General features: G+C 39.1%; 1 protein-coding gene and 1 long non-coding RNA gene across 5 annotated transcripts in view; one reads left to right on the forward strand and one right to left on the reverse strand.

The window, feature by feature from the left end:
* Nucleotides 1-22,539, reverse strand: part of LOC103482505 (uncharacterized) — a 53,080-nt gene that overhangs the window by 6,605 nt on the left and 23,936 nt on the right. Inside the window, exons 1-2 of one of the 3 annotated variants that reach the window (XR_536484.1) lie at nucleotides 10,144-10,305; nucleotides 3,229-3,391 (exon numbers count right to left, since the gene is read on the reverse strand). The exons of 1 other annotated variant lie outside the window; for it this stretch is intronic. This is a non-coding gene — a long non-coding RNA (uncharacterized LOC103482505). Of the gene's footprint in view, nucleotides 1-3,228; nucleotides 3,392-10,143; nucleotides 10,306-22,539 lie in introns of those variants that run through there. One more of the 3 variants, XR_536485.1, reaches the window with a different exon arrangement.
* On the forward strand, nucleotides 10,070-19,514 carry slc35b3 (solute carrier family 35 member B3). Of its 2 annotated transcripts, none has more exons than XM_008438693.2 (10): nucleotides 10,070-10,170; nucleotides 11,750-11,986; nucleotides 12,133-12,254; nucleotides 13,047-13,201; nucleotides 14,291-14,398; nucleotides 14,813-14,910; nucleotides 16,135-16,227; nucleotides 16,473-16,584; nucleotides 17,344-17,413; nucleotides 18,433-19,514. In XM_008438693.2, exons 1-10 carry the CDS (start codon nucleotides 10,153-10,155, stop codon nucleotides 18,581-18,583), a joined length of 1,164 nt encoding a protein of 387 aa, XP_008436915.1. In that variant the 5' UTR covers nucleotides 10,070-10,152; the 3' UTR covers nucleotides 18,584-19,514. The 2 variants fall into 2 exon arrangements, with proteins under 2 accessions (XP_008436915.1, XP_008436916.1); XM_008438694.1 differs by lacking the exon at nucleotides 10,070-10,170 and adding an exon at nucleotides 10,363-10,603.

Genomic DNA, 22,539 nt, shown 5'->3' on the forward strand with positions numbered 1-22,539 from the left:
TATATATATATTTGATCAAAATTCTTGCCATAATTTCATGGTATTTTCATACAATTTAACACCGTCAAAAGTCCCAAATAAATCCGCAGGTTTCACCTCGAGCCCTGCAGTTCCTCGACGAGTGTCAGAACCAATCAGAACTCCAGAACAAAAACATGAAACTGAAGCGAATGTGCAAGGTGTCCTTGCAGAAACCAAAACAGCTCCAGCTCCAATTTCCTCCTTTGTCACTTTCTGTATACCTTTACACTGAAGCGGTGGGTGAGCTGGGAGAGGAACGCGTTGTCGGCCTCGCTGTATTCCTGGCACTTCTTATGCTGGTGTGCGAAGCTGACATCAAGTTTCCTGAGTGAAGTCATTTCCTGAGTAGACGTTTCGCACAAACACACGACTAATAACCAGTGGTTTGGTGGGTTCGGGGGATTCAGGGAAACAAAGCGGCTGACGGCAAACATTCACCTTTAAATTTAATTTCCTCCTCTTGTTGAGCACAGATAAAAGATTCAGTAGCCACGGCTAACTAGAAATATATTATGATAAATGGGCTTTATTAGTATTTTCTCCCATTATTCATGACAATAACAATACAGTGTTCATGTGTGCATCTCGCTGACTTGGGGGATAAAAAAAAAAGCCTGCACAAAACAAGGCTACTTATTATGAAAACAGTGCAATGATGAATGTGTTAAAGCAACTCAAACTTAATCTGTCTGCATTACATGTTGTTTTGAATATACCTCCATGGTATGCCCTTCTTTAATGTACTATCATGCGCAGGGAGCACAATTGCTTTAGTCCCCAAATTCAGGGAGGTGGGAGAGGAAGAGGGAGGGAGAGAGCGACTTTAAAACACTGTCTGTGAGAAATGCAAAATTTATGAATACCCCCCTCACATCTCAGCTTGATTTATGTGAAATAATAATACACTATTTAATGCTTAAACATAGCTAGGAGCGATCCCTGGCTATCAAGATGTACAATGGAGTAATGGGGCTGCAAGACAAATCACCTTGTGGACTTGTGATGCTTATTTAAAGGTGCTCAGGCAGATATATTAAACTATATGTAATTGTACACTAACTCTGTGCTGTAGGCAGAGGCGGCAAACACAGGAGGAGGCCAGTCATGATGCAGATGGAGTGGTGTAATCAATTTGACTCAAGCATCCACAGCATAGAGGAGAGAGGAGAGCAGTGGAGACACTTCAATCTGTAGCGCATTCGTCTTATTTGAAATTTCAGATTTATTTATATTTCATCTATTGATCTGTTGGTGCCTTTTGAACTCTTGGAGGCAAACTTTGGGAGAAGTTTGAGAAGATATTTGGAGGAGGTTTTATTTTTTTCCCCTCTTACTGCAAATGTGTTTGATAAAGTTAAATAGATATAATCAGGTCGCGCAGTGTGATAAACTTGAGAAAAAATACCATGATTTGATGGGATAAATTCAAAAATGTAAAACAAAAAGCAATAACCTAATTCCTTTAAAGTAAAACCTAACAGCCACAACCATTCCAACTAATTCTGGAACAATTTCTTATTTACTTGCGTTAATGTTATGTATAACTGTTTTTTAAATGAATACATACACTGAAAAACAAAGTTGCAAATTCTTTTTCATATTTTTACACTGGACAAATATTCACCCAGCCACACTCACAGCAGGAACACATGCCTAAACCAGAGTTCAGCAGGTGAACTGTACCCAAGCGTCTTGCCAAAGGGCAAGCGAACATGTGACAGAAGAAGCTGAAATAGAAGCTACAACTTTGACTGCGAGACAATTGCTCTTTGCTCTCACAGACAATAGGTGGCGCTCCTTTAGTTTTCACATCCTCATAGTTTTTGCTTTTCAGGACCAGAAATATTTTTAAGTGTTGTCCTTTTTGTAAACGAGAGGAAACTGTAGAACCTTCTTTCAGACAGCTAATTTGTAGGGCGCAGCAACAAGTTAGGGAGGGGCAATATAATACACTCATGTTCCATATAACTAGTGCTAGACAATAAATTATTAATATATGTCGCAATAGACATGTGATCAATATTAATAGATAGTATGTCCAATGCAATGTCCAATAATTTCACTGAACTCTGATCCAGAACCGTGTAGCATTCTGGGAGATGTAGGTACAGGAGAGGCTTTAGCTCCTCAGCCTCTCATAGCCAGCTAAAAAAAGGTTGTTGGCATCAACTCACTCACTTTTTAGTTACCTAGCAACAACCTGTTGAGTAACTTGTGCAGAAGCGGTTTCAGGTTTTGCCATCGGGCCTCATAGCTCCTTAAAAGAAACAACGCCGCCGTGGAGCGAAGGAAGCAAACAAGTACAACTGAAGAGGAAATTGTGGACAACACAGAAAAGGTTGCATCACCAGTTTGGCAGCGTTTTAGCTACTTGGAGCAAAATATATATATATACATTACTGATATCAATTGAATTTAAATGCTTAAATCATGATATGTTTATCAGGCATATTGTCAGGCCCCAGGGGAAACTACACTCACTAAAACTTTCTCAGCCGTCTCATTAAATGGACTTAGATTATAGTAACTGTGGTGGAAGATTTTCCTTTTTGAAACCTTGGTATATGTTGTTACCAGGAACCAGCCGGAGCCTTAAGTGGGATTGGGACATAAGATTGTCCTCAGGTTAAGTCTGAGTGTCAACCTTAAGCTTCAGCACAAGCTGTGTCAGCTTTAAAGAAGACCAGGTTCAAACAGAGCCAGTGGTCACACCAACTGTGATTTATGATACACTGATTGCCTCATTTAATTAAAGTAAATGGCAAAGCCTAAGCCGAGCCAAATTGTCCTGATCTGATGGATTGGCCCCCGTTTTACCACCAAAAGCATGTAGGGTAAATAAACAGGGTAATTACAATGGTAAATGAAGCCTCTGTGAGCGAGCCGTGTGGGCTGCGGGTGGCTCACCCAGGATGTGCTGAAGAAGTGAACAACAGGCGTTCCCGTAACTTTCTTTTTATCACCCGACCTCTGTCTCTGCAAAATCCAGCCATTGCCAACAAAAACATACCTGCGGATCACACAAACGCACACACATTCCCAAACCACAGCTCTCCTCCCACCTCCATCCCTGTGTGCGTTCACGTACAATTACAGCTACGGTGATCCACAGGTGTTGAATTCTTCTGGCAAGCCATAAAACATGATATGCATGATTTGTGCAGTCAGCCAGGTCTGTAATTTCATTCTCCTTTTCTTTCATTTTACCTTCCTGGGCCACACGATCCATTTTCCTGCTTTATGAGAGTGCAGACACCCAGAGAGACTTTCAGGATGATTACATGCCCCGTGCCATGGGGGGCTGGTGTGCAGGGGGGCTGGGGGTGGGGGTCTGAGGAGCCAGCGCGGCAGCATAAGAGCCGTGTCAAACCTGGGTGAAAACAGCAATTTGAATAAATCGGTGAATATTTAAAGTGCTCGAGGTGTGTTCCTAGACATTAACAAAAGTGAAACTATCGACTTTCAGAGTAGCTATATCAGGGTCTCCTAATAGATATATTTTTGATCTACTTAGGAATTCAAAATACATCCGTATTTTACGGGCATGCCGAGCGCTGTCACAGGAGCAGCTGTGATTTAGATCTGGACACATGCCCTCGCAGTCCGTGAGCGCCTGGCAAAATAAATCATGCCTTCCTTGCAAGGCTCGTGTATTTAAGGTGATATTCATGTACGCAGTCAGGACTGGAGTCACAGTCTGTCTGTTGGCAGGGGAACTGCAATGTCCTCCGGGGGGAACTAAACAAACTCTGCCTGCTACTTTCACAGCGAAGCCAAAAAATGATGAGGCTGAGAGCTGAGTTCCTCTGCAGCTGACTTTATCCAAACACACACACACATATGCACGACATAAATTATATTTTTACATATGCACACCTACAGTATAAACAGCAAAAGAGGAAAACTATAAATCGAGTTTGTACATATTAAAACTGAGTCATTATTATAATCCAATCTGAGATTCACAAAGGCACACTTCTAATATTACTGTGAGATTTACCATGGCTTCCTGTTATAATATCTATGTAAATAATGGCCTCTCATGGAATTAGAATTAGGCTATATTAGTAAAAGGATGGATGGAGATTAAAGAACATGAAAATTCAACTAGGCCACCAAGTGGGTTTCTTTTTTTTCCCCCCTTTTTTTTTGGCGTACCTGCGAACCGAATCATCCGGCATCATAAGTAAATAATATTGAGTCATAAACTGTAGCATTAATCCTGGTGTGTGATTGACATTTCATATCGGTGACAATACGCCAAATAATTAAAAACAGAAATCTTGAAAGGTAATAGCTTCTCAAATCCATTAAGTAGTTAAAGGTTATGAGGAAAAACAGGATTACTGCTCACAGCCAAACTCTTAATTAAATGACACTACGTAATTTGTTTCGAAATCCCTTTCTCTCCATAAGCACAGCACAGGTTAAATGAATGGGCAATGAAACATGTGTGTCATTTACAGTCATTCTGAGGAGACAAAAACAATCCCCCCCCCACTCCGCTCCCAGCACCACCAGCCACCGCACAGTTTTCTGTCTGGATGTATTGGAGCACGAGCATGGTAGATGGGATAAGCAGACGCACAATTCCTGAGAAATTGTTTGCTTAATTACTTTCCTTTTATTCGAGGCATACTTGCAAAGAGGGATGCTTCCCCCTCCTGGCTGCTCATAAGAAAGTCAAAGATTCCCTGGTCTCCAGTGTCTGCTTTCACTTCTTCTGACTTCTCTGAATAAACTTAACCACAGTATTCAGCGTGCCTGTCTTTTCAACTGAGGCATCATATTACACCTGCATGGGTGAACCTTCATCCACAGTGAGGTTTATGTTGGTTATGCTCATTTTATTTTACTTAATTCTTTGTCAGGACTTGCCAATCAAACTATTTCAAAACTCTGTAGCTTCCGGAGCCAAAAGGAGAGAACATTGTGGTGTTGTGGATTAGCTTTCTGTTACTTTCAGTGATTTTAAAATCCTCGTTCTTTCATTCGAAGAAGCTCGTAATGATCCGGTACCAAATTGCGTCACAAATTCCGTTTCTGATTATACCCCCTACAACAATGTGGTCATCTACACCCAAATAGCTAAAAGTTCCCCAAAACAGCTTTGAGAAGGTTTTGTAATATAACAGAACACACTACCCACTGATATTTAGGAAGCTAGCTCAGAAGTATCTTTAACGAGTTTTAAGATGTGCTCTGTTATCACAGATCTTTGAGATTGTGCTTTTATTTTTAGATTTACTTTAAATTACACCATGCTATTTGTGTTTTTTAACATGTTTTATGGTATATTTTGATCGTAGACTCGCAACGCACATTATTTTGTTTTGTTTCGGAGGCTTTCACAAAGTATTTTCCTACTCTAATTCTACAGTGACTCACTGAAGAAGAAAAAAAGAAAAATCACTCTTTTCAGATAGGACTGCCCATGTTTTTTAAAAGTTTAACATACATTATAGCAGTATTACAAGAACGTAAACTAGCTATTTGCAGGATGTGACCTGTTTGTGCCAAATATAAAAATCCATATAACCAGGATAGAGAGAGTAATTTAATTAAGAGTATCAACAGTACATATTTTAAGCAAGAAAATTAACTACTTTTAGAATTAATGTCACATAGGTTAACATGTGCCCAACCTAATTCTGATGGTTTAAAAATATAAAATTCAGAGCAGAATCGATGGCCTGAATTTCAGACATCCACAGCCACCAGAAACCACTGTGGCTCCTCCGTCTGCTCTCAGGAAAACAGGGTAGAGTATGGAAGCGAAAATGAAGAAGAGGAGAACGAAGAAGCGGGAGGGGGTTTGTGTGTCTGTGTGGGGGTCTGAGGGTGTGAGAGGAGGAGAGGGGAGGAAGAAAAATGTAAGGGCAGCAAGCCTAGCAGATCAAAGAAAATAACATGGGAGAGGATATGACTGCTTTGAGAAGTAATATAGCCGAGATAGCATCTGTTTTCTGTAGCATGCAGGAGGCTTGAGACAAGACGGGAAAAAGACAACGGAGAGTGAGTGCACTTTAGCCGAGGATAAGACCAAACACAAATGGGTTATTAAGAAACCCTCAACGCAATATCTGGCTGACATTAAAGTGTCTCTTTTGAAATGATCCACGGCTGGAGCTTTCTACGATACAGACAGTGATTAACCACTATTAGGATGGATGAAGTTAAGGGCAGCATGATTACAGGAGTAGAAGTGTATTTTCTTGGAAAGGAGATTAAAGCAAAAATAAACAAATGTCATCATCGTCACCCTGCTGGAGAGCTCATAAAACCCACAGAAGAATTTTTTTTTGGCAACAAAAAGTTCAGAATTAAACACTTCAGGAGTCTGTCTGAAGAAAATAAGTCCTTTCTTGTTTTCTGGTCTTCAATGCAATTTTTTTGTATTTAAGATTTAATTTGTAAGAACGATAATCAAAAGCAATTTAAATATTTTTCTAGCCATTCTGCCTCGCTAACTCCATTTTCATTATAGGAGAGGATGTGTAGATGTGTCATTGTGTAGACGGACCATCTGAAATATAAAGACAAACTTATAGTTCGTGTTAGTGATTAAAACAGGAAGCTTGGTTTGAATCACTAACTATTCCCTGGTGATCCAACAGTTTTCATAACAGACAGAGGTTGAAGGCTCAAAAAAATACAACAGAGCAACTTTTCTGCAATATGTTCACCTTTCCCGTTACCTGCTGAAATTTGCTCCAGCTACATTTGCCCCTCATTAAAATGACCTAACGGAGGGTACTGACTGATATCCTATGGCAGATGGATGCTTTTCATTCCTGATGTTTGTTGTTTTTCCCCCTGAAACAACAAGAACCACAACTGAAAAAGTACAAAAAAGTTAAGAAGCTACAAGACCCCCTTTTCAAAGTCTAGATTAAAAAATAGCTTCTTATAAAACAGATACACCTTTTCTACTTCCACTGACATGATTTTAAAGACGCCTCACTCATACTAAAAATACCTAACCTTGACTGTGTCCTGAAGTAACAACTTCAAAACTGAAGAGTGTGTTTGTTACCTGGGCCCAGTATTACTTAAATAAGCAGTGCTTAATGAAAAAAGATCCGACTACTTACAGGTAACAGGCTAATAATAATAATAATAATAATAATAATAATAATAATAATAAGATTTCAGTCAGTCAGTTTAGGTGACCAGCAAACTGTTCTGTGAATATATATGAAAAATAAAAAAATAAATAAAAATAAAACAATTGCTAGTCTTGGGGGAAATAAAGAGATCATGCCATGACAAGTGTTAATATTTTTTTTTGTCAAAAGAAAAGTTGGAATTTAAATCTTGATTTTGTTCAGGCCTCTAACCTAGTTGTCTTCTTGCTGTGTAAAAACACATTATAAGTTGCATTCTTATACAAGGCTGTTGAAAATCCAATAACGTCTTTCCTGATCTGTTTTCCAAGAGTCCAGAATTGGATCCAGATTTTACTGGTTCAAAAGTCATATCCCTTCATCTCTTATTTCCTCTATCCCCGTTTTTCTACTTTATTTCTCCTTCCCCTCAATCCCCCNATTTATTGAAGGTCCGGTAGCATGCTCAAAAGTCATTACCCACACATATGTACCTTTTTGAATAATCAATAAATAATTATTTTATTATTTAATAGGGTGGTATGGAAAAGGAAAATGGGTTTTATTACATAAATCCATCATGCATGATGAATGGCTGCACTTGTAAAGTTGGACAAGGCGGAAGGAAAAGTGGTCCGACCAGCTCCAGCCGCCACTGTGCACCGCTGAGCACTTTCTCCATGAAAGGTTGTAAATATGAAAATGTTGTCTCTTTGGGACTGTCAGTTGGAGTGCACGGGGCATTTGGGGAAAAGAGGGCTGTAAATTCAGAGAGATTAATTAACCAATGCATTTGCCATTCAGCCCTGCATCCTTTTTTGTATATTGCAGCCCCTGTGAGCCGAGAGGTGAGAGCCCTGGCTGCAGTCGGTCCACGGAGTCTGGACGGCTCATTCCAAATGAGTTATTAACAGAATTTTTTGAATAGATGGAAAAATTGTAGCCGGGCCATTTAGTGTCATAAAGGCTGGGTTGGCGAGGCAGCAGGGGCCTCCCAGGGACAGGAGGCAATACCATTACAATCAAATCTGAGATGGAAGAGGGATTGAGCTGTCCATTCTGAATTTTTATATTGTCGGAGGGCCGGGGAGGAAATAATGCCATCCTGGAGTGTATTAACCTCTGGCTGGGGAGAGAGGACAGGGGGAGCGTGAGAGTGAGTGAAAAACTAAGGCAGGCAGAGTGAGCGATTTGAGACTGGACGCTGTAGAGAGGGGGGTGGGGTGGGGGGACAGCGGAGGGAGGAGGGCAACGAATGGGCCAGACAGAGTTTCATGCCTTATAGTGGGGAAGCCAAAGAGGGAGCGGCGGGGATATGAGATGGCCAAGAGACAGGGGAAGCAATGGAGAACGCTGAGAAAGAATTAATGTAATAAGGGGAGGGGAGAGTAAAAGCGCAATGGGAAGGAAAGCTCATGAGCACGTGGAAGCCGGGCGAAGACAGAGGAGAGCTGGCAAGAAACAAAATGACGACTTAAGGTGAAACAAGAAAGGAGCCTCGAAAGATTGTGGGAATGGAAGGAAAACAGCAGCTAGAACTACAGCAAGACAGAAACAATACAAAGTTGTGGGTGTGATACACAACTCACATACACATTTTGTCTCAAATGTTTTCAGTGGCTTGAAAGCATTTCAATACAGAAATGTGCAGTCAAAAAATGTGATAACTTGCTACTTTGTCTATCTGACTATTAAAAAAAATCATGTTTGTTTCAAAATATGATTTAAATGGAGCATACTGTTATGCATTACAGCTGAACTATCTAATGCAATTGATCATCTAAAAACCTACTTGAAAGAATGTGTTATTGAGGGTTAATATAACACAAAATATATTTTTCTTTGCGAGATGTATATGTTGTATTTTTAATAATTTGCTATCACTTAATTGCAACAAATATTACAAAATATTCAAACATCTTTTTAAGTCTTCCCCCTGACTGATCAAGATATAATAGCAATATGATAATGGGTTGTGTTCTGTCAGAGGCTTCTTCTAACCTGCTGCAGCACAGGCTGCTATTGGAGCCACCTCCACCTATAATGACTGTTTGGAAAGACTTAAATTGTGACAAGTCGTGCAACATCTAATTTTCTTTTTAATTTGAAACCTGACAAAATGTATAATAATCATTAGAAAGGCATAATCCTTAAGATTAAACTTTCAGACTCCTTGAACACAACCTGTGTGCATTCAAGAAAGCTGTCATCACGTACATAGAAAGTAAACTTTAAACAAAGTCAGCCAATCAAATCAAGAAAGTCCTCCAAACATTAAGCAAACTCACAAAGCAGTTAACACAGCACTTATGACTACTGCTGTAGTAGTTAGTCTCCCTCCTACTAGTAATCGTTTTCAGACTCGGTAGTGTGTACTCATTCAGATTCATTTAGGTCCAGCTAAGAAAAATAAAACATAACATGTTGATATAAATCAAAAAAGTTGGCATTGATTACATATAGATTCGCTTCCATTTTTTTTAATATTATGAGTTTATTATGTGAACTTGAGACTTTCCCTCCATGTGGAGATGTTTCTGGTGGAAAATTTTAAGTCATTTGTTGTCTGCACAAATGTAAAAAGCCATGGATGTCCAGCTCCTGTCCTGCCATTTTAGGTGTCTCTGCTCCAACAGTCACAGTTCTCCAGAGGCCTGCTAATTAACCATTATTTGATTCAGGTGTGTTGAACCGGAGAAAGAACAAAAACATGCTCATTTTCTTGTCGTTTCCAATTGCAGTAAGCCACAGTGATGCAAATAAACACTCGAAATATGTCACTCGACCAGTGATGAATCAATAATACACGAGTTTAACTTTTTCAACTTAATTTACGTTTCAGATTAATTGAGTTGAATTGTTATAATAAAATCTTCAATATGCTACGTATATTTACGTAGCATATTATGGCTGCAGGAAATTGTCAGGTAACCGGATTAACCGGATACCCTGGTATTTGTTTTCTTTTTTTATATATAGTACCACGTTAGTGGTGAAACAGGAAACGGCAACATACCAAGTTCACATGGATTCTTCCAAACAGGTGAGTCCACCTGCTATGCAGCCTGACTGTTTCCGCTGCATCTAAAATACATTGTTTTATTAAACAACGTATTGTTTAATTCCTCTCAAAACACTATCTCTTTTTCGTTTTCTGACTAAATTAATGTGTCGCGTAGTTTAATTTTTCTGCACCTGCATCAGCGCGTCTCTGTTGACCAATAGCGTTCGAGTTCAGAGTTCGGCGGAAGTTGTTGGCTGCTCCTGCCACTGAAGTCAGTGCAGGCTAGCAGGTTTTAGCTGGCTAACACGTTTACCTTCGCATTTGTACTGTTTGTCACTTGAAATCGGAATAATGAAACGCTCTAGACTACATAAACGATGAAGATTGTACGGACAGGGCAATGATTCCCATAAACATTGCCTCTGAAAGGGAGGAAATACACGCTTAAAGACTCCCGGAAGTGTTACTGAAGGTAAGCAGTTCGCTTTTAAAGCTAACTTAGCCGGCAACGAAGAGCTATTGTTGAAGTAATTCTTGTTTGTAATAACTTTGATAGGATAACACAGAAAGCTGCAGCTATTGTTGGTCATTTAATTCCTAGTTTATTGAACGCAGACAGTTGACATGCTTTATTTTGGTCTGTCTGGGATGCTGTAGCCCATCCAATATGTCTTATTCAGAACACGTAGCTACTTTATGCGTCAGTCAAGTTAAATATTCATACAACTTGGCCAGTTTTAAATGGCAGTTCAGATCGGGGACCGTTGTGGTTTCAGATCAGCAATTTTTTTGATGAAGGGTTTGTGACTACAACTAGGTACATTCTCTGCTTTGTCTTAAAAACCACTGCATTTGAAATGTATCTAGATAATAAAATTAAATTTTTATCAGAAAGAATCTAAGATTTTTGTGTGATCTGTTAAAATTTTGCAGTGGAGCTGCACGAAAAACACATGTTTACTTCCTTTTTGTTTCCAGAATTGTGGCTGAAACTAAACCTTTACTACACCAGGCACTGGGAGAGTAGTAGTGCATTTGAAACAGTGTAGTTCAGAAGAAAGCAATAAGGTTTTTCAGTGAGGAAGCAATGTTTATCGAACGTTTTAACTAGGACAACACTGAAATATGAGTCAAATTATCAATAGCTGGTATCAACATGCTACTTTTCTAGTAGCACAGGAATGTGTTATTAAAAAATGTAGCTTTATATGTTGTTTTGAACCATCTGGTTAACCCTAGTGTATTTGACTGACCTGCAAAAACTGGTGTGACGGGGAAAGAAATGTCTGTCACTGGCAAGAAAAACACGTTCTACATCTTTTGTCAAAAGCTACAGAATCATAATACTGATGTAGGCCACTATGGATGGGTTGCAGTGTGTTAAACTACTGCATATGCATGACATTGATCAGGTTGCCTCTTAGTTTAATTAAATATCTATTCTTAAATGATACAGATCAATATCGGCAACAAGAATCCTGATTGTGACGCCCTTATATGAGAATATGATATATTTATCAGAGAGAGAATTGACATCTACCTCTTGCTGTTTAAACATTGATTTTGTGGCTGACTGTTCACACCCTTCCTGTGTGGTTTTTTGTTGTTGTTCTCACAGATTCCAGTTGCCACGGACACAATGAGCACCAAGTATGGCGTGGTGGGTTACAACAGTTCGCGGAAGCACATCTCCATCTCCATTCCGTCGTCAACAGAAGTGATGTCGCCTCACATCAAGTCTGTGGAGGAGCTGAGGGTTCTGGGAATCAACCTCAGCAGCTTAAGTGCCCCAACACAGTTCCTCATCTGTGTGGCTGGAGTCTTCCTCTTTTACCTTATCTATGGATATTTGCAGGTAATACAAGTGGGGGGGGAAGAAGAAAAACGTTTGATGAAAACTATCCATGCCGCCGTTTACTCTTAGGTTTTCGTGTTTGAGTGTGTTCTGATTTACTCTGGTGGTACTCTGCATTCATTTCTGTATGTGTCCTTACCCCGTAGGAATTAATATTTTCTGTGGAAGGATTCAAACCTTTTGGTTGGTACCTCACTTTGGTGCAGTTTGGCTTTTATTCCATGTTTGGACTCGTTGAGCTTCAGTTCACGCAAGACAAACGCAGAAGGTACCTCTAGATTTTGTCATTTAATTTAAGAATTTTCCATGAAATAATTTGTTGACAGAGTGAAAAAACAAAATATGTATGAGTCGTAAGCCTTGCAATCAAGACTGTAACAACCACAGCTTCCTACTGATATTAAATTACATGGCTATTTTACTGTTTGTTTTTGTTGTTGTTGTTTTGGGTTGTTTTATGGATTCAGAATCTAATTTGACGATCTCAAATTAAAAATATAATATAGCTGATTGCATGATCAGTTTAGAACTGATTAATTCTACCCTGAGCAGATATTTGTGAATAATTTTTCCATTAGCAATATATGCAAATAATTATACGCTTTTGTCATTAAAACTGTTTTTTCAACTGTTGTCTATATAAAATGAACTGTTTTTGCAGTGATTACGGACTTTATACCTGAAACCATAGCAACTGTGGAGCTATTTTTATAGAATATGTTATTTAATTTCAAATGTAAACTGAAAAACTTACCACCTGATGAGCCAAACGGTGTCGAAGAAAACACAACATACAATTGTTTGAGGAGTGTCTGTACTTTATTGAAATCATTTATGAATTCGCTGGATTTTATTCTTTTGAATTTTGTGTTGCCGCCTAATATTAGTGCATCTCATTACAGAGTTTTCTCTTGGACTTCGGAGGATAAGACTATTTTATTTTTTAAAGAGGGGGGGGAAAAACATGTGCATAGAAAATGTTTTCTAGATAGGGTCTTAATCTGTTTTCATTTCCATGTTATCTCTTTTTTTCACTGTCTTTCTCGGTCTCCTTGTCTAGGATACCAGGGAAGACCTACATGATGATTGCATTTCTAACAGTAGGAACTATGGGACTATCCAATACCTCTTTAGGCTACTTGAACTACCCCACCCAGGTCATCTTCAAGTGCTGCAAACTCATCCCAGTCATGATCGGAGGAGTTTTTATACAAGGTTAGCTACTCTTAGAAACGGTTTTCATCATTTAGATATACTTTGAAGTTTTGTCTGTGTCATTGAAGCACTTCGTTATAAATCAGTTTGTGTTTATAAAGTTATTTTTTGTGCCATTGAATTTAACATTAGCAGTATTTATATATGTGGAAAATCTGAATAAGCAATAGTTCAATAATTGCATTGTTTTTTTTTGTGCTCGTTTGATTCTTTTGTTTTGTTTATTTTTTATCTGTTCCAATTTCATAAAAATATTTTTAAAACATTTTTTTTAAATCCTAAGAACCAGAACATAAATGGGCATAATCGTAAATAGCCACATTTCCCAAGTCTTTATTTGACATAAAACAGTTCAAATGTAATCGGCTAAGACAGGTGGACTTTCTATCAGGGACACTTTCCACCTCGTTCCTGTGATCGCTGGCAACTTTTGAAGCAGCTATCACCTTTCAACTTTCACTCCATCCTTTTCATCCGCCTTTTGTTGTCTTCGGTCGTCAGAGCTCAGTCGGCAGCAGCAGCAGCAGCCGCACTGGCCTTCCCAAGGTTCCATGTCCTAAACATCAGATGAGTTTAGTGCTCCTCTTTTTGCCCCCGCCCCGCTTCCTTCATCTTTCGACGAGCAGATGTGAGGACCAGGGTCCCTCAAGGGGTAGAGCGAAAAAAAAAAAAAACATTTGTTCCCTTGGAATGCAAGGAGAAGAGAAAGTGGAAGAGAAGGATGTGGGAGGGGCTCTCGGGGTTGCATCTGATGTGAGGCCCTTCAAAGGCAAGTGGGGGGAATCAAAGCCGACCAGAGCTAACCTGATGCTGCGTCCTCTTGTCAACCTTAAGGCACCCGTCCGTCAGTCTGTTTTCATCTTGTTGTTTTTCTCCTATCCTTTCCTGTTGTTTTTTTTTTTTTCATTGTTTTTTTGCATATCCCCTAAAACTTGGAATTATGTGAAATACTAAAAGAAAAACTTTTTGAGTTATGTTTGAACCTGGTCTCTCAAACTATAAATATTTTAAAAGTGTCTTATTAGACTTTTACAACACATTCATGCATGGTGCCAATGAGATTTTTTTTTTTTTATGTGTGTGTTCAAGGTAAACGGTATAACTTCACTGATGTGTCTGCTGCTCTCTGCATGAGTTTGGGACTCATCTGGTTTACCCTGGCTGACAGCAAAGTAGCTCCGAACTTCAATGTGACAGGTAATCAATCCCATCACCACCCACAAACCTGGGCAGTTCTCAGAGACGACCTCAAACGCCGTCACTTTAGCCCATATAGAGTTGAACTGTGCTGTCTCAACAATGCCTTTTTGATAGGGTGTTGATCATTTCAGGACGACACTCACTGCAAATAAACTGGTTTCAAGCATACCTCTTACTCTGACTTATTTGTATAACCAAGTTAGAGAGAGAGAAAAAAAAATGCTATTTAAGCATTGCTTTAGCTTCTTGTCTTTATTTCCGAGACCTGCATGATTTACTACAGTGCCAGCACTAGCATTTAGTACTAATCAGTGTCTCACAGAATATGCATATCGCATTTATGTCCAATATCTTTTTAAAAAGCACCTAGATGTAACACGTCTGTAGTAAATATGTGTTTTTGTTTTGCAGGTGTTTTGCTCATCTCCCTGGCTCTGTGTGCAGATGCTGTGATTGGAAATGTGCAGGAAAAGGCCATGAAGCTCCACAATGGCTCCAACTCTGAAATGGTAAATGTTTTTTTTTTAATATATATATATATATATATATATATATATATATATATATTCACTTATTACTAGTAAAGAACGTATGCAGATGTGACAAATTTGTCGGCGCAAAGGAGTAAAAAGCCTTAGAGTAATTGTGTTGTTTAATTACCGCAGCAGAATGTCATGCTGAACATTTTATTGGTCTGGGGGGGAAGCTTAACAAACTTATTGGCTATGCTCCCTTTAAAATACATGTAACAGGTGTTTTTTATTTTAAATGCGTCCTTCACCGTTTGATGTTCATCGTAGTTTTGAGAGACTTTTAATCAGTAATTCAGGGCTTTCTGTGTTTGTGGGGTGTAAATATGACATGACGGAGGCCCATTCTTTTACCCATCGGGCACTAAGCTGGATAAAGAGCCAGGTTTATCTTGCCACTCAATAAAAGGCAAAAGCAGTCGGCTGTTAAGGAGGGATGTCTGGATAAAACCTTTTCCATCCTACCAACGTCAACGTGCTAAGTTAAAAAACAACAACTGATGGATATGAGGATGTTGTGAGCCTTTGTCAAAGTAGCTGAGTTCTTGTTGGGGAAGCACAGCATCCTGAAATGTTTGAAATGCCAGGATATTTTGAGTATAAATTTGGTGGACTATACCTTTAAATTAAGGACGGGTGATCATTTTTGACCAAGTAACTACAGAAATGGGTAAACATGATCAAAATCAACCTTTTAGTGTGATGGTCTCAGTTCCCAGAGCTAATCCCTGTGGGGCTTGCTAAAGGCAAACATAAGTGAGGACAGAGGACTCTGGGTAATCAAAGAGGAATAGTCAAAGATCTGTCTCTTTATTATTCTCCAACCTTGTGAAATGCTGTGATTGTATGTAGATTTTTACAAAGTCTTGAATACAGCGGCACCAACAATTGTGCTTTTTGTCATTTCATAAAGTGTTTTTTTTTTTCATTCAAAAGAAACATTTCAATTTTTTCCAAGTTTTAACCCAAAGTCTCCTTTACTTAAAATTTATTTTTTGCCAGACTCATCACCAAACGAGTGTCTCTATGACTCTCAGTGAGATCAAAACAAGAACATATTGATCCGCAGATCTGCTGACATGTTGGAGATAAACACAGGAAGTTTATCCCGGCCGACATTTGTGCTCAACGTTTCAACTAAAGGATGAAACTAAGCCCCGACGTGTGACATCACTGATTCATCGTTTAGTCGTGTGTTCACAGGTGCTGTACTCGTACTCTATCGGTTTCATCTACATACTGGGAGGCTTGCTCTGTGTGGGTGGGCTGGGACCAGCTGTGGCTTTCTGCTCAGAGGTAAATATCCTGTAAGACTATTGCATATCCTTGACTGTTAATGGGGTTGACTGTGTTTACTGTGTGTGTGTGTGTGTGTGTTTTTTTTAATTGAATAAAATCACGTTTTCGTGCATTCTGATTCTGAGTTCGTCTCTCTGTGCTCTTTGATTCGTCCTTTTTGGAAATGGAAAAAAGCTTCTGATTTTTAATAGACCAACAAGACTGCCCGAAGGCTCAGAAAAGACTTATGTTCTCTCTTGCAGCATCCTGTTAAGACGTACGGTTATGCCTTCTTCTTCTCTCTAACGGGTTATTTTGGGATCTCCTTTGTGCTAGCCTTAATCAAGCTGTTTGGCGCCCTGGTTGCAGTAACAGGTCAGAGACACAGGAAAATATTTTCTCTTATGAGATTTTTTTTTTTTTCTTGTCTGTAGTTGCATACCGAACACAAAATATTGACATTTATTACTACTTAATAAAACACGACAGTTAAACACATACTGTTTTTAATGCCAATTTTTGTGGTTTAAAAAAAAAAAAGAAAAAGAAAATGATTGTTATACGGCTTAACAGAGAAAAAAAATCATTCATTGGGAAACTGTCCAAAAAGACATGGCAGCTTTTTGTTGAATTGTGTTGTCTGGATCTTTTGTCGATCTTAAGTACAATTTTATTCATTTTTGAATTTTAGTCATCTTGTGTTCACACCAGCTATCAGTTATTGTGACTGGTGAACATGAAACAAAATTGCTATTGTATAATTTCATTTTTTTTTTTTTTTCCAGACATTTGCTTATTGCAACCTGTAGCAAAAGGTTAACGGTCTCTTCATACAGCATTGTTACTTTTCAGTTGAAGTGTACAAGAAATATGTTACGCAGGAAAAAGATGGAAAAAGTTTGTAAATAATTGATAATACTCATTTATATATTATATATATATATATTTTTTTTTTTTTTTTTGTCCGCCCAAACATATCTGTTATCTCTTTAGGACCAATGTGTATAAAATAAAAGCTTATATCAGCAGTTGAAAGTCAAGTTTGAAAGTAACTTATGTTGAACTTTTTTCATCTTTTTGAGATTTATTGTAGAAATGTAAACGCTGCCTTGCTTTTGGTTGGTTCTTTTCCAGTGACCACTGGAAGAAAGGCCATGACCATCATACTTTCCTTCATGTTCTTCACCAAACCGTTCACTTTCCAGTAAGTACCATCACCTTTTTCACTTTTGGCACTTCAATCTTTGCTTAAGCTCCAGAGTATTGTGATGCCACTGATCTCTTCTTTGTTGGACAAAACTTGATTTGGCCTCCTTGACTTTTATCCCCTACTGTTATTGTTGTCCTTCACCCTTTACTCTCTGACTTATCGTCTTAACTCTGCGGTTGTGTCAGAGGGGACTGATTTTCTTCATACCTCTGGCGCTGCTTTTTTGTTGTGAATTTTGACATGCATGTCAGGATATCTTAATAAAAAATAAATAAAAATAAAACTTGTACAACCTGGCCAGCTTCATTCTTCCAGTTCTTTCTCTTATAACTTTTTATATTTTGCCTATTTTATTTCTGCTTCCCCCACTTGAAAAGTGTTGCATTTAGTGCTGCAGAACAGACACTGTGCCAGTCAGAAGTTTGCATACGCCTATTACTGATCGGTTTTGGAAGCAGACTCTGCTTTTAACATTGTCTGTCCAGGTCAGAAATAATGACCTGTAATGTTAACCCTGTATGGATTAAAGAAAATCAGTTATAAATTCAAACTCGTTTTTGATACAACAAATACTTTCAAGTGGTATCTTCATTCCACCATGTAAAACAACCAAAATTAAGAGCAAGTTAAGGTCCACAGTTGACTGCAAATGACTCCAATACTTGTGGCTTCGCCTTTAATAATGCAAACATCATCCAATAACCTGTCAAATAGAATTTCGTTTAAAATAGTCTACATATGCGCTGTATATAAAATCTGAAAGTAGATCAATTTTCTGCGTGTAATTTGGAGTTTCGTCCCACAGAAAAATCCACAAATACAGAACCGTGACTAGGCAGGGGTCTACTGCATGTGAACTTCTGATCAGCACTTCTTGTTGGTTCTGCATGGGAAGAAGAAGAAAAACAAAAATAGTATTTTTAAGAAGGCGCTCAAATAACAATTCATCAGCGTCCTGTAAGCGTTCTCTCCGTGCCGCCTTTACAATTTCAACTCGTCTTGCCTTTTGACAGGTACATCTGGGGCGGCCTCCTGGTGGTCTTCGGCATCTTCTTGAATGTTTACAGTAAAAACAAAGACAAAATGAAACTCCCTACGTTAAAGGACGTCAGGAGCTGGCTGCTGATGAAAAAGAAAGTCAGATTTCTGTCGCAAAACGTGTAGGTGGGCTTCCCCCGCCCGGCCCCCCGACACCCCCCTACCGCCACCGGTTCGGCGGAACCCCGCACAGACAAGACTGCTTCCGACGTCTCCACGCCTCGGTCCACAATTTCCAGGAGATGAGCCGAAGCATGTGCCTGAGCAACGGCGCTACATCACCATCAATACCGAAGCCACGGATGGGCATACAGGGTTTGACCTCCAATCAGCCTTACAAGCAGCTGACATGATTAAACTGTGGTTCAGGGAGTTGCTGGATGATGTTTATATCTAATACCAGAACTCTGCCGGTTAGCTGGAAGCACTGTAAGAAGAAGTGTAAAAAAATAAAAAAAGAGAAATGCTTATAAAAGGGGTTCAGTGCCTGGTGGGGTCTTGCAAAGCGAGCTTTAGAGCCCCACAGAAACATTCCCAGCGTCGGGTTGAAGCCGTGAGGACTATCGAGACTCTCTAAAGGGAAGCCAGCTCCTTAGCTAACCAAATTGCAGAGTTTTGCACTGGAATCAACTCAACCCCTTGAGTGGTTGGAAGAGAAACGAACTGTTGGAAGGGAAAAATAATAAATAAAATAAATCCAGAGACGTGTTGATGTGCGTCATGTCTAAAATGATTGTCGCCCGAATCGAAACATTTTTGATAAGAATCCTATTTGCCCCCCCTCCCCTCTATAAACCCCCTCGCATGTGCCAGAAAAACGGACAAAAAAAATGGTGTTTTGCATAATAAACGTCTTTCTAAAAGTGGTTTTTCATACTTCATGGGTAACTTAAAAAGAAGTGGTACGCCTGGTCACGTGATGAGCATTTTAAGTTCTACGTGGTTATTTGTATCGCCGTATAGCGACACTTGTCAACTGCCATAGTTCGTTAATCATTTCTGGATGAAAGGGTACATCTCTTTTTACAATAAACTATGTATTTAGTAATTACAGTGATTTGTGTTTGTGTGGTTTTGTCTGCCAGCCCTTTCTCTCTCCCATTGCACTGCTTCAGAGAGGAGTTGAAATGTTGCCAGAATCTATCCGTGTGTGTTTATCCATCTAGTGGCCCAAGGCGTGTTTGATTAGGAGTCCTGGAAAAAAAAAAAAAAAAAAAAGGATGGTGCTGCTAAACAGAAAATAAACGGCAGTCTTTTCTTTCTGTAAGTTTTTATATTAATTTGCAGACATCTTATTTTAAGTGGTGTCAGTCACACAGCTGCTAAGTTTTAGTCTGTAAATTGATAACGTATTTAAGGTCCTACTTGTAAATTAATATCTTTTTGTGTTTTGGGCCAGAGTTTTTTTTTTTTTCTTCCTCAATTTAAACTGGTGATTAAAATGTTTTATGTGATACATTAGCATTAATTTGGTTACGGCATTTGATTACATGCTGATTTGCAGTCCTGCTGTCTTTTGTGTGAACTCCCCTTCAACCAAATCCTCTCTTTTGGTTTTGAATATTCATTACCTTAGAGAGTCCTATTTATAGTGCTGGCCACATTTATTGGCACCCCTGGTGGAGACGTGTAAGAAAAGCCTTGAAATGAATTCATCTTTCATTGCAATAGCATAAGCGCACTCTGGAAAACCCAGCTTTTGATTTAGATGCATTCTTTTTATTTTGTGGGAAGAGAAAAAAAAAATCGCGTTAGATCATTTTCAAAGAATACAACTGATAGCAGTTACCACCTTTTTTAAGTTTATGCTTTTAGTAATTTTAGAATTCTCAATCTAAACTTTTGCAGAATTCATTTTCTAATCGATGACTTCCTGTTTCACTCGGGTATGAATATGATCACAGTTTTACATTTCTACTGATCCATATTTATCTTGCCGCTATGAACTTAAGCAGAATGCTTAGAAAATAAGACATACCGATAATCTTAAAACGTGAGAAAATCTCCAGCTAACTGTTAAAGAACATAACTATTAAACTCTTATCAACAGACAGAATGCTTGAGGAGGATGCCACTGACTGTGACGTCTGCTAATCACTCCTGGGGCTTTAACTGAAACTGAACGCTTTGGCCAGATGAGATTAGGATTAAGGTGGAAGAACACTTACGGGGATTATGACTGAAGGAAAGGATGAAAAGCATCACACCATGGATGGTGGAGGATAACTTCTCTTCTCCTTCTGTTCTCTGATTAACCTGCTTCAACTCTAAGTGTGGTATTATTATTACTAATCACCTTTTGAGAGAATCAAATTGATTACATCACTGAATATATGCACTTTTTTTTTTTGGTACACATTTTTAGCAGAGCTGCCACTAAATGTGGCCAGAATTCCACAGTTTATCCCTGGAAAACAACAGTACCTTGTTACATACACGATAAAACAAAGCAGCCTTTTCCCATATTAAAAAAAGCACAAGCACATTTGTGGACCAGTTGAAGAGAGAACGCTTGGAATCCTTCATGGTGTCGTACTTCCCTTTAAAATCTAAATGAAGGCATTAATATAAGAAACTACATATTTTACATAGCTTGTTGATTTTTCTGACGAAAGTTCAGGCGTCAAACTTTGAAGAGAGCGTTACAGTAGGAGCATTTGGTTGTGTTTCAGAGGTCTTTTGTCCTTCATTTCCACCGCCACGCTGCGAAGTAGCAGAGGCTTGCCAGCACAGTGGGGGACCGGATGAGAGTGCTTCTCTCTGTGATCCTAATAGAGGCCTAGATATTACAGTCTCACTTCCAGGCAGGAAATCTAACACTGGGCCAATTAGTAATTTGGTATTTCATAAAATTTGGCAGCTTGTGTGTGGTGACAAACTGACAGAGATCTTCTCTCCTTCAGGGAACCTTGACACACACACACACACACACAGAGGACTGTTAGTTTTTTCCCCCCTTAGCAGCAAAGTGGCAAGTTCTCTGGAATGTGAGGACACATCTTAACTGAAACCAACTCTAGATCCTTCTTCGTTTGTCACAGAGTAGGATTTCAAACAAGAACCGAGCAGAAACTAGCACAAAACTCCTTTTTTTTTTTTCCTTTTACTCCGCTCAACTGATGTATTTGTGTGATTTATGAACAGCAAAACAGTCCATTAGAGGTTGGGAGGTCATACTGCTGCACTAAAAACATTAGTTTGCCATTGCACACATTTGATGTGCGGCGTACTTCATCGCTATGGGAACACCTATTCTCTTCCAGCTCCCTGAAAGGTCATTATGGGATGGGAAAGCCCAGTTGACCCAAGGCAAAGTACATCATTTGTCTTTTGCACCAGGAGAACACACCTAACAAAGAAGGCTGACCCCTGTTAGAACAGTGGAGGATTTTGGCCATTTTTCAAAACAGCAAAGCAATTTGCCATAAACTGTAGTCAGCTATTTTTTATTTAGACTAACATTGATATATATGTATATATATATTTGCTGTTTCCTAGCACTCTGTCGTCAGAAAGGCTGAGAGATGACAAATGCTTCATTGTATGCTCAAAGGAGGCTCTGTTCCATACAGCAGCCTATTAGAATTAAATAAATGACTTTCCTGTTTTTTGTTGTTGTTTTTTTTATCCCTAGTTTACTTTTAGATTTTTCAGTTTCCTTCCTCCTTTCTTCCTTCTTTAACCCTTTCTTCACGCACACACCTGCCAACCGAGGCCACCCAGCCTCACGCCGCTCTGGTCCTATCTAATAAATAATGGCGTAGGTGTCCGGATCTCATCATTCCAGCAAATAGGCTGCAATATAATATGCAGTCCACTTCAGATAGGTTGCCATATAATATGTGGTCAGACCTCAGACAGCCACAGCGGGGAGAACTGGCAGCACATTTATTACGGCGGCAGGCGCCATGGTGGGGGCAGCAAGGTGGATAGGTGAGAGATAGAAAGCCACCGTGTCCACATCTGGCTCTTTTAAAGAAAATACAACTGCGTTGGTTACCTTAAGTTGGAATTTAAAACTTTTCTTGTGCGTTTCAAATCACAAAGCAAATATTAAATGTCAGAGAAAGATATAAAAAAAA

This window comes from Poecilia reticulata, linkage group LG20, assembly GCF_000633615.1.
Source record: "Poecilia reticulata strain Guanapo linkage group LG20, Guppy_female_1.0+MT, whole genome shotgun sequence".
NCBI lineage: Eukaryota > Metazoa > Chordata > Actinopteri > Cyprinodontiformes > Poeciliidae > Poecilia > Poecilia reticulata.

Excerpts from the sequence above, each read along its gene's own strand:
- slc35b3 (XM_008438693.2), top strand. Across the intron at positions 11,987-12,132 it reads TTATCTATGGATATTTGCAG|GAATTAATATTTTCTGTGGA; the intron begins GTAATACAAGTG and ends CTTACCCCGTAG. Across the intron at positions 17,414-18,432 it reads ACCAAACCGTTCACTTTCCA|GTACATCTGGGGCGGCCTCC; the intron begins GTAAGTACCATC and ends GCCTTTTGACAG.